Source organism: Mesitornis unicolor, unplaced genomic scaffold (assembly GCF_000695765.1).
Source record: "Mesitornis unicolor isolate BGI_N332 unplaced genomic scaffold, ASM69576v1 scaffold23900, whole genome shotgun sequence".
Classification (NCBI taxonomy): Eukaryota; Metazoa; Chordata; class Aves; order Mesitornithiformes; family Mesitornithidae; genus Mesitornis; species Mesitornis unicolor.
Genome location: NW_010160666.1, coordinates 110,398 through 125,797, shown reverse-complemented (window position 1 = coordinate 125,797; position 15,400 = coordinate 110,398). Strand labels below are relative to the sequence as shown.

General features: G+C 37.8%; 1 protein-coding gene across 1 annotated transcript in view; it reads left to right on the top strand.

Annotated features, from left to right (window-relative positions):
- SCAF11 (SR-related CTD-associated factor 11) overlaps nucleotides 1-15,400 on the top strand; it is a 28,458-nt gene that overhangs the window by 11,313 nt on the left and 1,745 nt on the right. Inside the window, exons 5-11 of the mRNA XM_010190626.1 lie at nucleotides 599-666; nucleotides 1,314-1,369; nucleotides 3,147-3,253; nucleotides 4,168-4,257; nucleotides 5,549-5,655; nucleotides 9,531-12,047; nucleotides 13,160-13,503. Of these exons, the coding sequence (XP_010188928.1) occupies nucleotides 599-666; nucleotides 1,314-1,369; nucleotides 3,147-3,253; nucleotides 4,168-4,257; nucleotides 5,549-5,655; nucleotides 9,531-12,047; nucleotides 13,160-13,503 (3,289 nt within the window). The remainder of the gene's footprint in view (nucleotides 1-598; nucleotides 667-1,313; nucleotides 1,370-3,146; nucleotides 3,254-4,167; nucleotides 4,258-5,548; nucleotides 5,656-9,530; nucleotides 12,048-13,159; nucleotides 13,504-15,400) is intronic.

Genomic DNA, 15,400 nt, shown 5'->3' with positions numbered 1-15,400 from the left:
ATTCCTGCTTTGAGAAGCTTTATCTTGTCACTTTGGCTGCTGTGTATAAGGAGAAGTTTGGGATTACGTAGACAAATTTCACTAAATAAGGGTAATCTAAAGTCAGTATTTAATGAGATATGTGATATACACAGAGTTCTTGAGATTGAATTTGAAGGAATCTTCACTGCAGAAAAGATAATTAGCAGTAAATTACCTTTTTTGTCTATAAAATAAGCAAGATTGATCTTTGCACCTCACTGTTCTGAATCACCACTGGCTTTGATAATCTTCGAAGTATTTATGCAAGCAGGTTATAACTTTCACATGTGGCTGTGAAATTAAGCAAAACTTAGCATTCAGATGTAATACAGGATATTAACTTTTGTTGTGTAAATGGATATTATTTTTTCAATCTGTAAGGTTTTTGAAGCACTGTGGCTTTTAATGTATGGAAAATCACATACGTGTTGCAAGTTCAGGTTTTAATAGCAGTAAAAACTTGGTTTATGTGCATGAAATAAAAATTCCTTAAAATAGGAGCTGATTTTTTGGGTGTATACAGTTATCTTAAATATGCGCAGAAACTACTTCTGTAATATGTTTGTTAATCTTGCAGAAGAGCTGTGTGTCCAGACAGAGGGCCATTAACAGCAAAATTAAGCAAAGTTGTGAAGAAAAAATACAGTAAGTGATATTTGTTCTCCATTTGCTAGAATTGCTGGTGTTTATTAAGGAACTCTAGAATTTCTTTTCTTGATGAACCAATTTAATTTTGTTTTGTTTGGTTCGTTTTTAATTTCTTAGATTTTCATATGAAACCAAATGCCAAGGAATAGAAACGTGGAACTTAAGAGAACGAAATTGCCGTATGTGAAATGACTGCTCTTATTTTACTGGGAAGGCTGCCTCTTTACTTTCAGTCAAGTGAAATGGGTTTGGTTTCAGGCTAAAGTAATTTTCTGCATCAGACAGTTGGTGCACAGCTAATGATGAGCTTTTATTCACAGGAAGTTTTTTGGTGAGAGTTCACACGCAAGCAGCACTTAGCTGTGTTTTGGGGCTGCCATTTTGAGAGGCTTCTTTAATAGATGTTGTTTGATAAGTGTTCTCATAACTTACAAAACAGCAGATATCTGAAGAGGTGAAAACCACTTGATATTTAAAAAGCTATTGTGAAGGTGCATGCATTTCAATTTTACTCGGTTTGTATGTGAACATAGTAAGTACACTTGAGGTATATTTTCATTAACCTGTCATTGCATTAATGATTTTGACAAACAATTAAGAACTAATATGGTAAAGAGTAAAGTTTTGTTTCTTATTCCACACAGGTAATATTTTGTATGACAAACAAAACAAGAAAGCTTTGTCTGTGAAGATAAACAAGGTTAGTTCTGATAATGAAACATCTGTAAACATTTTTTTCATTAAAGAATTTTTTCAAGTACCTGTCTGCCTATTTATAAGATTAACTTCTTCTATTCGTTAATTTTAATATGATCTAAACTTTGTTATTTTGTCTCCCTTTGTCTTGAAGAAAGGAATCAGAAGCTAGGTTTTATGAGCTTCTCTCTCAGATTAAACTTAGTTTTGTGGTGACATCGTGTCTTTTCAGTAGCTGGTGGCCTGAGTTACCACTTTTATTTGGTGCTTATACACCATAGCTCTCAGGGATATCTTCAGCTTCAGCCTTCCTCTTTTAAGTCAGGTACTTAGAAATTTTGATCCCGTTACCATGTATAAAGTTAAAGGTATCTTTTATCAACTTGAAGTGGTTTTGTACTGGAAGGATAGAGTTTAATAGTAGATCAACCTCTAATTTGACGTAAATGTTGGTAAATGCTTTTATATGCAGTTTCACTGATTTATTGTGGAATATTTAATAGCATTAACATCTGAAATGGTACCTGTTGCAAAAAAGGTGCATAAACAAAAAATGCCATTAAAAACCTTCAGGAGGAGGTGCAGGACTCCATTATCCAATAAACGTTCAAAATCTAAAAGAATTTAAAAGAAAGCACTGAGTTACTAACAACTGCTTTGTAAGGATATTTGTGGAACATCTGGATAGCTATTTTAGACGGAGGGAGAAATGTTAATGTTCAAAGTGATGGTATTTTTTAAATGTAAAAACAACAGCTTTTTAGAAGAAACTTACAGTTTGTGCAGTGATGAAATAGGGCATGTTCCCATCAAAACCAGCTCTGTGTCGAAGTTTGATGGAGCACATGGATAATGACTGCATACGTGAGACCTGTATTTATATTCATCTCATCACAAATTCTATTTTTTCATCAGAGTAAATACATTCTGAAGAAAAATGGTGAAAAGTCTCTTTAAGTTCCCATTTAAAAATACCAGTCATGGGGAATGAACAGGAATCTTTTAGATTCAAGGTGGCATTAACACTTTAGATGGAAGGATATAAATAGCAAAAATGGGTCAGTGTAGGTAAGTGTACAAGTCTGGTAGTCTGGGAAAAATGTCTGGGGGATTATTGCTCGGCTTTCTTTTTTTTTCCCTGCAGCCAGCCCTACACAGGAGCAGAGTTTACTGCACACAAGGCAAAAGGCAATGCGTTAGCATGCCTCGGGTGGCCAGGTGTTGTTGCCAATTGGAAGAGGAGGTGGTATTTGTTGAAACACGCATTTTGAGCACTGTGCCTTTGTGTGAGAGCCTGATTAACAGATGCACCAGTCAGTCGTCAGTTTTGTAATCCTACCTGAAGGCAAAGGGGAATCCGAGACACATTACGTGTACTTGTTACTTTGAAACCAAGCATTCAGTGCACTGCTGTGAAGGCTTCTGTCTGAAGGTGCTAGCGCTGTACTTCTGTGATTCATTAGGTAGCAGAAATGGGAATTGTGAAATACTAAAGATCGGGGTCATTTATTCATAATTTCTTTATGAAGAGTTAAAGATTTTTCTGTGGAAAGCCTATTTAAAGGTTATTTGCAGAGAGCAGGTGTTGAAAATTTAGAGACTGAATGGAAAAAATTTGTTTGCTCTATCTGCAGATCTCAGCATCTAATTGTGGAGCTACTATGGTGCCTGCTTTTTGTGAACTGAAGTCTTGTTGATATCATTTAATTTTGGTGTATCTTCATGTATTAAATGTTAATTATTTTATTTTTGATGTCTTTAATTCACTTTTATTTTTGTAGCCCAGAAGACAGACCTGCTGGAATGAGTGCTTCAGAACTAATTTCTTCAGCACGCTTTCGGCTGGCAGTAGCAATGAAGAATCCTTTTTTAGCTGTAGAAATGACTGGTTAGTATATACTGGTGCTTAATATAAACTGACAGGTTACTGTGTTGTAGATGCTATAGTTCCTTCTGCTTCTGTCTGTATATACTGCCTTGAAATATTTTGAAGATTGGCTGGCTTTATATTCGTTGATGAAGACCAGGATAAACAGAAGCATTTTTAAATGAGTATTGGGCACACCCCAATTTCTGTCATGTGTTCAGGATTAAAATACTTAAGTATGCTTTTAATCTCGTTGATTTAATAGACGTTAGTAAGTTTTATTTTTAGCTTATATTTAAACTCCGTGCTGAATTGAAGCCTTAGATAGAAAAGAGTTAGTCCTGTTATTACACCAGCAGTTAACAAAACAGGTAACAGTAAATATCCTGGTTTGTATCAGAAACAATCTTTGTTGTCATTGCTTGACTCCAAGAGGAATAATTTAAACATACATGAAGAAAGTTTGCTTCAGGAGCATAATACTTTAAAATGGCTGTAAAAAAATATATATTTTTTAGTTGAGAAGATGAGGAAAAAAGGGACAGTTTAGAAGAGCAGTATTTGGATAACATGGCCTAAAAAAAAACTTGTCTGTATGTTTCCAGCAGTCTGTAAACAAAAAAAAAAGTCTTGCCATGCATGTTAATAGTAATTTGTCAAGGATGGAAAGACTCTCCATCTTTCAGCTCCTTAGAAGACACATTTCTTCTGCTTCCCATTCTGTATGCTTCATTTATTTAAGACTTCTGTTATGTTTACTATGGCTGCTTTTCCCCTCTAGACAGTAACCGTGTAGTTTCATCGTGACTGTTGAATGTTCTAATACAGTTAAATTAAAAAAAAAAAAGTCATTGATAGAAGCAGTTGCTGAAACACAGAATTGTCATAGTACAAAGTTACTTTTTGGAACTTTTTGTATGAAATCTGTATTTCAGTGCAGAATTCACAGAAGTCAATGCGGCGATCAGACAGAAAAGACAAGAACTGGAATTGTCGTGTTCGTCTGTGCTTGCTAGAGTTGAAAGGTATGTATTTGGTATTTGTAGTGCAAAGGAGGATAACACTTCAAATTTGGAATCTGACTAATTCAAATTGCTCTTTAGAATATAATTTGATCATAAAACTAAATAATGTTTGTGTGTAACTTGCTACATTTTTGTATATTTGCTGCATGCCGTGTTTATGTCAATAGATTCTTTTCTGTGTATCTTGATGCTTTTTTGATGTGCAGGATGAGCATAGTGACTCCACTGACTTGTGCATCTTATTCTGTCACTTTTTCACAGAAATGCAAGTTTAACTACATTTTCTATTCAAAGTTAGTGTTCAATGTGCTTTTAAAATTATTTCTCTCATTAGAAATCAGACTACGTTTGGTTTAACATCAGTCTCATTCTGATCCGCCCCAAATGTCTCCACATTTCATGGTTTGGTTCTAACACTTCTTTCTTTAATTGTTTATGAGCAGATGCATCTAGAAAGAGTTAAGAGTTCTGGCACTTGAAACAGAGAACATAAAATATTATTTTTGTCAGAGTGTGGATGCATGTTAAAACATACCCTAGGGATGTTTTCATGAATATAAAGCAGAAGCATAATAATAACAACTGATTTTAAAGTAACACAGTAAGAAACTGATTCTGTCTGTGATCTTAATTTCACTACATATCTTTGGCATAAAACAAAGGCTAAAGACAGAAGAGCAACTACAGAAATTTTTAATTTTAATTAAGAGTTGCACCTAGGATTTAAATAATGTTTTTGTGTAGTTTTCCTTATGGAAAATTTCCTTCCAACTTAGTGATAACTTATAAATTGTAGATTTATAACTAAATTCTGTTATTTCCCAAGATTTGCTGAGCAAGTCTGAATAAGTATATACCTATTTTGTATGTTAAAAAAAAAGAAAGCCTTACTAAATTGTTGTGTAGAGTATTTCTCATTTTTCTGCAGAAAAGGCTATTCTTCTGCTGTGGTACTAACTCATTGTTCAGAATTTTATTTCTAGTAGTATAGCATGCTAATTTGGAATAGTCTATTTGTTACAGTTCTGTGTTTAGCTTTGAAGAAAGCCAAATGTATATTGCTTTAACATAACATACCTTTTTCAAACTGTTTTACTAGATTAGGGCTTGATATAAGCCTGAAATTTATTAAATAAGAGACAGAGTTTTGTTTGCTGTCAGCTTTGCCTTTCTCTCCAATTGTGACGAGGTTGGAAGTGTCATGGTTGCTAATGTTTTGGTTTTGTGCAGTGTTTCTGAAATTTGCTGCAAACAGCTAAAACAACTGATGTTAATGATTTTACTTTTTCAGAATTCCTTTATTGTCTTATGGAGCTGAAGCCGAGACCTTTCTTCTCACTTCTCCTACAATGGCAGGGACAATTTTTCCAACAAATATCAGGCCTTTGGAAAACTTTGGTAAAATTTTTTTTTGTAAGTTTTATTTATAGCTCATGTAGAGTATTGTTAAATACGATTCTTAGAAATCAAAGCAAAGTCAACAGAAAAAAATCTGGGCTTATGCTGTTTGGTATTATTTCAGAACCAACTGGATTATTTCTGAAATCAGATTATAGAAGATGAACCGGCCACCTTTTCTTCATTTGAATATTAATTCAGTTTCAAAATTCAGCACTTTCTTTCATGTTACAACTTTTCTTATCGTTCAAAGATAAATCTCATTTTGATACATTATAAATGGCTAGACCTGTTTCAATGGTACATTCTGCAATGTGAGGAACGGACTATTTCCTGACAGAGAAGAGTAGTCAGGAAACAGCGCAGCGCATGGATCTCTTTCAGTATGCCTACAAAGCCCTAGAGGGCACGCTCAAGCCTGAGGTCTGTCAGGAATTTAGCAGAAGACAAAGACATGGAAGGAGTTATCTTCCTGCAGTTACTTTAACAGCCTCTCTGTTCAGCAAGAACGTAGTTTCTCTTCAGCAGGCTGCACAAGTTCAAAGAAGTGAAAACAGAGGAGTAGTTTTTTTTAAGGCTAGAGATAATACCTTCTTTGAATTGGGAATTATACTACTTGCACTTGACTAGTAGGCGAAGAGATGGGAGAGATTTGGGTCTCTTGGCTTACAAAAACTGAAGTAAGTGAATTGCTGGAAAGAGTTAAGTAGTAGAAGGATCATGGAAAAGATGCTTTATTCGTTCATTTTCTGCATTCTTGTTAAAGGTATTTATGTCACCTCTGCATTCCCCAGTGAAAAATTAATAGGTTGCTTCCTCAGGCCTCTAATGTTTGGCAGTGCAGTTTAGCTGGTGCTTAACCATTTCTGCTTTTAATACTGATGAGTATATGTGCTAGCTCATACCTCTTGACTTGCCCTTACCTTTCTACTTACACAGCCAGGCTTCTTGGTTAAAATGCAACACAGGTGTTTAAAAAAAAAATTCTCTCATCAGAAATTAAATAAGCTCAGATTAACTTTTCAACATTAGACTATTTAAAACATGTGAGTTACTGCTGTTGATAATATCAGCAACTGATCTACAAATATTGATAACACTGTCAACTCCTAAGGCAGAACGTGGAACCCAATCTCTTATGCTATCTTTTGGGAGAGGCAGGAGATGCTGAGTTTGTCTTGACAACAAAAGAAAAAGATTTTTTTCTTCATATATTTTTGTTTTAAAATTTATGTTTAGAACGATTTTTTTCTCATTTGTCTTGATTGCATAAGCTTTCTGTCGCCTTTCTTAAAGATGTGAATTTGAAATGTGAAATTATCAAGCTAACAAGACAATGCAAATTCTTAAGTTATTTTTGTATGTTTCTGTGTGTTCTTGCCAAACCTGAACTAAAGTTGAGATGTTTAATGTAATATATTATTTACACTGTGGACAAAGTGGAAGACAGTTGTCAAGACCGAATTTTAAAACACTGTACTATGTTAACACCAAAGTTTTAAGTAATCTTCAAGTTTGACTTGAAGACTTCCTACTGGTAAGCAACATGCAAGAAGTAAGACACACAGTTTTTAACTTTCCTAGTGAAACTAGAGGATGTTGGATGTGAAGATGTCCCTAGAGGATTTTGGTCACATTCTGTTGAGTGAGTGTTCCTGCCCCATTCAGTTTTTGTATAGCAACTGAGGAAAATACAGATATGCACAAAACCAGTAAGGACAAAAGCAAAGAGAAACCTAACCTGAATTCTGTTAGAGATTCATGGCAAATATATGTAAAGAAGAAGGAAGTGAGGCCTTCTCTTACAGGAAGTGTGAGAGATAAACAAAAATGCAGGAAGCAGAGGGGACACTGGGACTTTCTGCAGAAGTGGAAAACAGGAGAAAAATTAAGAAAATACTTGAAAATACATACCAAAAAAATCAATCTGGATTTTGTGATTTATTTTTTTTTTACTAAATTGTGCCTGAAAGATAGTTGCATACACATTTTTTTAATTTTCTTTTTATTCCTCCCCCTGTCATTTTGTCACACCTGAAGTGTATGGTTTTGCTTCAAATGCTTGCTTCAGGTACCTGATGCTTGCAGAGTTGTGCAAGGAGGTGTAAAGTATCAGTGATGGTCACATCACTCTACTGCCTGAACCTTCCCTGTAGCTGCTGCTGCTGCAGATTCTCTTGCCATTAAGTAGACTTTTGACTAATTTGACCTGAAAATGCATTAGTGATTCTACAAATACTGTTATGTTTTAGGCTGAAATGATACAGCTCTTTTGTGCAATTAAGATACTTTTAAATAGAAATTCAGTGGATTGAAGTGCTATGTATTTGGTCCAAGTCCAGAGCTGGTGAAGCTTGTTTATTAAAATTTTACAAGTAGTAAGGAATGCTAAAGAGAGGCGTGTGTTTCACAAGTAGACTTTGAAAGTGCCACAAAAACCTTTCCTTTTAGTTCTGTCAGGATTCTCACATTCCATTTCTATTCTGAATTTTTATTACTGCAGGGTGATTTCTTCCCCATTGAAGAAAATCATCACAAATGTGATTATTTTGATGATGTAATTATATTTTTTGATTTATAATGATATGTCATTACAGATCTTTAGTATCTGACTTGTTTTCCTGACTATTGTAATAGGTTTGAAGATGAGTTGGTCTGAGACAGCCACAGGTGGCTGAATAACTGCTGGTTAACCACTGTGAAGTCACTTCCTAACAAAATTATTGGGGGGGACTGTTACAGCGGATACCGCAAGCAGTGCTGTTGACCTAAAACACCTTTGGAAGTTTAAAAAAACTGTGATGTGATGTGATGTGATGTGATAAAAGCCATGGCAAAATCCATAGAAATTAATCTCTCTTAACAAGTATCTACTTTTTGTATGAAGCTGTAAAAAAAAAATACTTAAAGACCAAATTCCTGATGCTTTCTGATGTCTACACAAAGCATGAAAGAAATTAATGGGCATCTTAAGAAATTAATTTAGTTCTGAATTAAGTATTAAATTCAAGTGTATTTACATAATTATCACTAATTGTTAATTCCTGAGCTACCCCTCATAAGCTTTCCTGGATATCAAGATACAGTCTGTTCCCTTTGCAGTTAATGTAACCCTTGCCTTCCCTACAAAAACTTTGTCAAATTGTGGATAAATTAATTGTGGAAATAAATTAGTATTCACACAAGAGCTGCTGTGTGCAACTTGAACTCATTCTTCTTATAACTAGGTTTTTTGGATGTGCCCTAGGCTGCCCCAAGCCTTGCACTCCTTATTCAGTTCATGAAGTGCTGCTGGTGCCCTGTGGGCCTTGTGGCAGAGTTTCAGTCATTTGCCATGGAGCTTGCAGATTCTGTCTTAAAAACGGTGAATGAGCTCGCGTTGTCGGAAATTGGATTTTGTAGAGGAGTTTGCTGTCATTGCAGCTTCTGATCAGTGCTTCCCATGTGATCCTTTTGAAGATGTCACTTCCCATAGCATTGAGCTTCACTTTTGAAGTATAGAGGGATAGGGCCTACTACATGCTAACAGTGCTGCATGGTTAATTCCTTACTTTTCTAACAGCTTAAATGCTTATCATCTTTGAACAGCAACGTTGATACCGGTTGCACTGTGAATGCCATTACTGTCCGTGTAGCCATGTCAGCACTGCTTCTAAAATGTGTGTTTGGATGTCCAATGTGTCACTTTGTTAGCTCAATCCTGTTCTTTAAAGAAAAATTTGCACTCAAAAAAATAAATGCTGTGGCAGCATTTCATACTAAATCTTAAATTGTGTTACTTGAGGATATCTATTAAACCAGAGAAGATAATTTTATGTTAACTGTCTTTGGAGAAAAGGTGGTTACCAAACTTTAACGTATTCTGTTTTCATTAGAATCTTTAGGCAAAGGATACGCTGTTGCGTGTACCCAAGAAGGAGAAGAGAAAAAGCAAGCTTCTGGTTCTGGCGTTAGAGGAACTAGAAGGAAATTGGATAACACTACTCCTAGGAGAAGATCTGCACGGAACAGCAAAAATGAGACTCTGACTCAATCTCAGAGCTCACCTCGGTCAAGCAGTTCTGCATGCGGTACCTCCGATGGCAATAGCCCATCTGTGAATAAATCTCCTGCAGAATCGGAGAAGCCTCCTCCAAAACGGAAGTCTAAAAGAATAGTTAAACAAAAAGCACCTGTGGCTAAAAAGAAACTGAGAATTTCGGCATCTTCTGAAAAATCATCCAGTGATTCAGTGGAAGATGATGAAGTTGCTGAGCCTGAAGCAGTTCTAACGTTGGATAAGGACCAGCAGTCAGATGACGAAAGCAGTAACACAGACCTTCCACAGAAAACTAATGTGGAAACAGAATCTACTAATGGGTTGGAAAGCTGTAGTGAACATGCAGAAATTGAGGAAACCACAGAAGAATGTGACAAAGATGAAGATACTGCAGGCAATGTGGATGTAAGTTTTTCTGTCCAAGAACCTCCAGTTCTCAGTTCAGGGGACAAGAGTCAGGAATTTGAAGTAAAAGGTGTTACTGAAAAAAATGTAGATCATAGGAATCAGGACGTCTGTGAAAACATGCTTGAACCAGTGGAAAGAGTAGCTAGTGCCACAGATGAAGTATGTGACCATGCAACTTCTGAAAAAGTAGATCAGACATCATGTAGTCCTCAAAATGAATTGATGGAGAATATAGAAACTCTGACAAATACAGATCAACCTATAGCTAGTCCAGAAAACGAATTGTTGGAATATCCAGAACCTTTGGGAAAAGATCAGCCACTAGAGAGCCCCAGAAGCAAATTGTCTGAGCGTCCAGAAGCCATAGAAATAAATAATTCTGAGGCTGAAGAAAAAACAGCAGTAGACTGTGCAAATACAAATGTTCAAAACTTAAAAACTGTTCAAGATGAAGAAGCAGATGCGTTAATACCCAGTATTTCTGTGGACAGTACATCAGCAGAATCCTTAAAAGAGAGCACCATGCCAGAAAATGAAGAGGGTGGAACTTCAGAGTCACCCCAGGTAAATGCTGAGCATAAACATTTTGGTGAAGATAATAATGAAATGATACCGATGGATTGTGACTCATTTTGCAGTGACCAGAATGAATCTCAGATGGAGCAGTTACCACCAGTTGCAAGTACAGAGCAAGGAGAAGTGAACTCCTTACAGTGTGATGTGGGAAACCGTACATCAGCTTCAGGACTTTCTGAAGAAAAAGATGAAACTATTCCTCAAGAAAGGGAGTGCCAGTCAGAGCTCAAAAAAGATAAAAAGACTCGGACTAGGAAGTCCAGGTTTCATTCTCCATCAACAACTTGGTCTCCTTCTAAGAGAGAGGGCAGGAGATCTCAATCACCTTCCCCTAAAAGGGAGGTGAGCAGAGATAGGAGCTCACGATCACCCAGGAAGGAAGCTGTGAGGGATGGAAGGAGGTCCTCATCTCGTTCTCCCAAGAGAGAGACACTTAAAGATGAGAAAAAAACACCATCTCGTTCTCCCAAAAGGGAAACTCTCAGGGAAAGCAGGAGATCATCATCTCGTTCGAGAACTAAGGATTCGTCTCCAAGGCAAAAGTCTAGATCTCGAAGCAGTGATAGAGATAGTCAAAGAAGAGATCGTGGCAGAGAAAGGAGGAGTAGGAGGTGGTCTAGGTCACGGTCACGATCTAGGTCAAGATCACGATCTAGGACAAGAACTAAAGGTTCTTCATTCTCTAGAAATGAGAGGGAAAGTCATTCACCTCGATGGAAAGAGAGATGGACAAATGACAGCTGGAGGAGTCCCAGGGGAAATGATCGATACAGAAGAAGTGATCAAGAGAAACAGAATGAAAGTCTTAAAAAAGAGAGAGACAGTACAGAAAAAACCAATGATGATCAGTGTTCTTCAGACAACTGGAGGAATGACTGTCCAGACTGGGTAATGGAAAAGATAAACTCTGTTCCTGAAGTCAAGAACAGAGAGAGAGAGAAACCACACTGGGAAGAGGGTAGGCATGATAATACAGGACATGCTTGGAATAAAAACTTTGGTTCAGGTTGGATTCCCAACCGAGGGAGAGGTCAGCGTAGCCGAGGTGGGCGTGGAAGAGGTGGTTTCACCTATGGAGACCAGAGTGAAAATCACTGGCAAAATAGAAAACCTGTCTCAGGGAATTCCAATGGTTCTGGGAATGAAACGTCAAGATTCCCAGAACATCAGCCATACAAGCGTAAGAATGAGCAAGATTATTCTTTTGACACGCCTGCTGACAGATCTGGGTGGACGTCTGCATCCAGCTGGGCTGTAAGAAAGACGTTACCTGCTGATGTGCAGAATTACTATTCGAGAAGAGGACGCAATTCATCGAGCCCACAGTCTGGATGGGGAATGAGACAAGAAGAGGAGACACCTGAACAAGGTATTCATGGTTTTGAAATAAAAACTTAGTCACAGCTGCAGTAGCCAAGTCAAATTGTCATCACATCGACCTGTCTCAGGTTGGTAAGTTCTTCACAATAATGCGGGGTGAGTCTATAGGCTTTTTGCAGTACGGTCGTTTGTAGGTGTGGAGTTTGGGGATGTCTTGTGTTTTGGTGGCTTTTTGCTTTTGCTTGAAGTTAGACATAATTTAAGGACAAATCTGAAGAGTGCTACTGAAGTGAATCAGTTTGGTTGAAGAGAAGGCACTTCCCCTTCGTAGTTACTTTTAGTATCTGCACACCTTCTAAAAAGGGCGATTTATTTGAGGAGGCTTTGCATATGTCTATGCAGACCCACACAGTACGTTCTAGAGTTGACAGATATTTTGCTTTTGACGACCCTGCTTAAGCAGGGAGGGTTGGACTAGATGGTCTCCGTAGGTCCCTTCCAACCTCAGTGTTTCTGTTACCCCATGATCTTTAAAAAAGGTGATTTGGTGTGAGGAATAAGGTTTTAAAGAAGTGCCACCCCAAGAGGTTAGTTTTACTTCCAGGCTTTACCTGTTGTACTATTCCAGGGTTTTTGAACAACTCTTTCCAAATAGGAACATCTTTGAAATTGGTTGAGGATGGTTTATTATTCAGTGAAGAAAAACAGAGTATTTCTACAGTTACCAGAAATGGGTACAGCAAGTGTGTGTGAATGAGGCAAAGGGGAGCAGAGCATTGCATTTGTGATAACATATGACTAACCACCTGCAATTGCAGAAGCTGGATGAGTTACGTCTTTCTGCTCTCTGGGGAGAATTACCATTTCACTGTGATGAAGTAACTTATTAGCTGTGCTGTGGGAACAAGCAGAGAAAATGGAAATTGAAAATGCAGGCTTCCATAGTAACCCGAGCTTTTTAAACTCGGAAACTAGCATTTGGCTCCGTGACACGTCTGGTGATGAGTGTAATAGTGTAATGCAATATCTTTAAAATGCTCAGATGAGAGAAAGCTTTTTGATCCTCTGTACTTCATAAAGAGTTTAGATGTCTGGCTCTATTTTTGTGTTATAAAGTATGGATTTTCTACTTCATATACTGTCTGTTTTTTCTTTTGATAGATCCAAACCTCAAAGACCAAGGCAACCAGCAAAGCGATGGTTCTCAGCTACCAATGAATATGATGCAGCAGCAAGTGAATGTAATGCCACAAGTGAATGCACAGCACCAACCCATGAATATCTTTCCGTACCCAGTGGGTGTCCATCCTCCCATGATGAATATGCAACGAAATCCTTACAGCATCCCCCCTCCGATGCCCATGCATCTCCCTACCGGAGTGCCTCTCATACAGGTAGCTGCTCCCACAAATTTGTCTCAGGGATTACCTCCGCCTCCACCTCCACCCCCACCATCTCAACAAGTCAACTACATTGCTTCACAGCAAGATGGAAAACAATTGCAGGTATGCTTTATCAGAAGCCATGGCAAGAGCAGCGTTGCAGTAATACCAGTTAAGGGTTTCTTATATTGAATACCTTAGTCTTGATAAATTTATACTTGCAGTTCCTTTCTTTCTTGCCTGTCTTCTTCCACCTCACACCAAGTGAAAATATCCATCCAACGTAAGTGAAAATATCCATGAGGAGATAGGTTGGTTTGGGCCTGTAGCTTTAAAGTAATACTGCTCAACACCATAACTGTTTCTGTGGTAATGAGGTGTTCCAGTGGGTAAGGAACAGGGGAAAAATTGCATTAATGTTACCTGTTAACTTTGTCTTCTTAGAAGTGCTCAGTTTCTAAAACTAAGTTTTCCCCTTAAAAACCTGATTTTTGAGCTTTAGGAAATGCTTGAATCCCCTTTCAGCAATGTGTAGGAAGTGACCCCAACTACTTGTTGCAGTTCTCATCCCATGGGGTGTGTGAGCAGAGGGAAGTTGTCAAGTACTGCATGGCACCCATTTGTCCACGCTTCCATTCCCAGCTGTCGCTATCTTAGCAACTTCCCTGCACACATTTTCTATTCTGTTCAATCTTTTGAGCCTTTTTGTTTATCATTTCCAAGCCTTTTTTTGGTATGTTTTACTTCCCTCTTGTTGCCTGGTTCTCCTGTTTTTGCATGCCCTGTTTGAGACCTAACTCCCACTTTATTTCTCCAGTTTCACAAAGACTCTGTCATGCTTAGGGCGGGTCACCATCTTTCTTCAGGGTTTTACTGAGGTTTGTGCTTTGCTTTGTTGCAGGCAGCCTGCTCCACCCTAAAATCCTTTCCCCACATTCCAAGTTGAAAAAGTGATGTTCTAGAAGAGTGATTTCTAACCCTCTGTTTTCAGGCCTCATCTCTAAAGATGTGAAGTGAACTGATAAATGTCCTACTTTCTTTTCACTTTGAACTGCTGTTAGCCATCCATATTCATTAACTTAGAACAAAAGGAGTTAAGTACTGTGGGAAGTACTGCTACAGGCCATATGAAATAATTTAATACTTTGCAAGGTGAAACAGTAAGGTACTACTGGAACTAAAATGCTGGTAGAATGCTTGTTGATTTGATTAATGCCTGCTGTCTGTAATGAAAATATTTTCACAACTGGAAATTCAGTAGGTTTAACCTCTACAAATATAAGAAGTCAGAACGCAGGCGAGAAACCTCTGTGAAATGCGGTATCCAGCGCAGCAATAAATACGTTTCTATAAAGATTGCGCATTGCTCCAAAATAGTTATTTGTTAGTAAAGCCCCTGTTATATTTGTTGCTCGTACCTGCATTTCTGGAGTGGTGTCTGTGAACCTGAGCACTCTCAGGAGCTGCTGCTGCTGCTGTTTCTTTGAGCCTTCATTGAACAAGGCCTTGGTGGTGGCACAGCACAAATCATTGAACACTGCGGGACTTCACCCGTCCTTCCTGCCAAAAGGAAGATGGAGAGAGCACTGACAGGCGTTAGCATGCAGGTTATACCAGCTCGGTGTCCTCTCAAGGAGCACAGATTCCTCTTCCGTTATTTTCCATCTGGATAAATGCAGATGTGACAAAAGTGTAATAGTGATTGCCTGCAAAAAAGTAGCATTTAGGGGAGCCTGCCAAAAACATGTTGGGAAAATGTGTTCTTGGCTTTTGTTAAAAATTACCTCTGTCTGAAAACCCCTTTATTTCTCAGTTCCAAATTATCAACAGTGCCCATGATATCACTTGGTGATGTTTGGAAATGTACAGAAAATGGCTTTTCCTGAAGAGCAGATCCTGGTGCTTCAACCAGCATTTCAGCTCTAGCCTCTGGAAGACTTGTAGCTGTGTTCACATTTGAAATCCAGTCACAAGTTCAAGCCAATAACAAATATGAAAATAAATGTCAAAGAAGCATCAT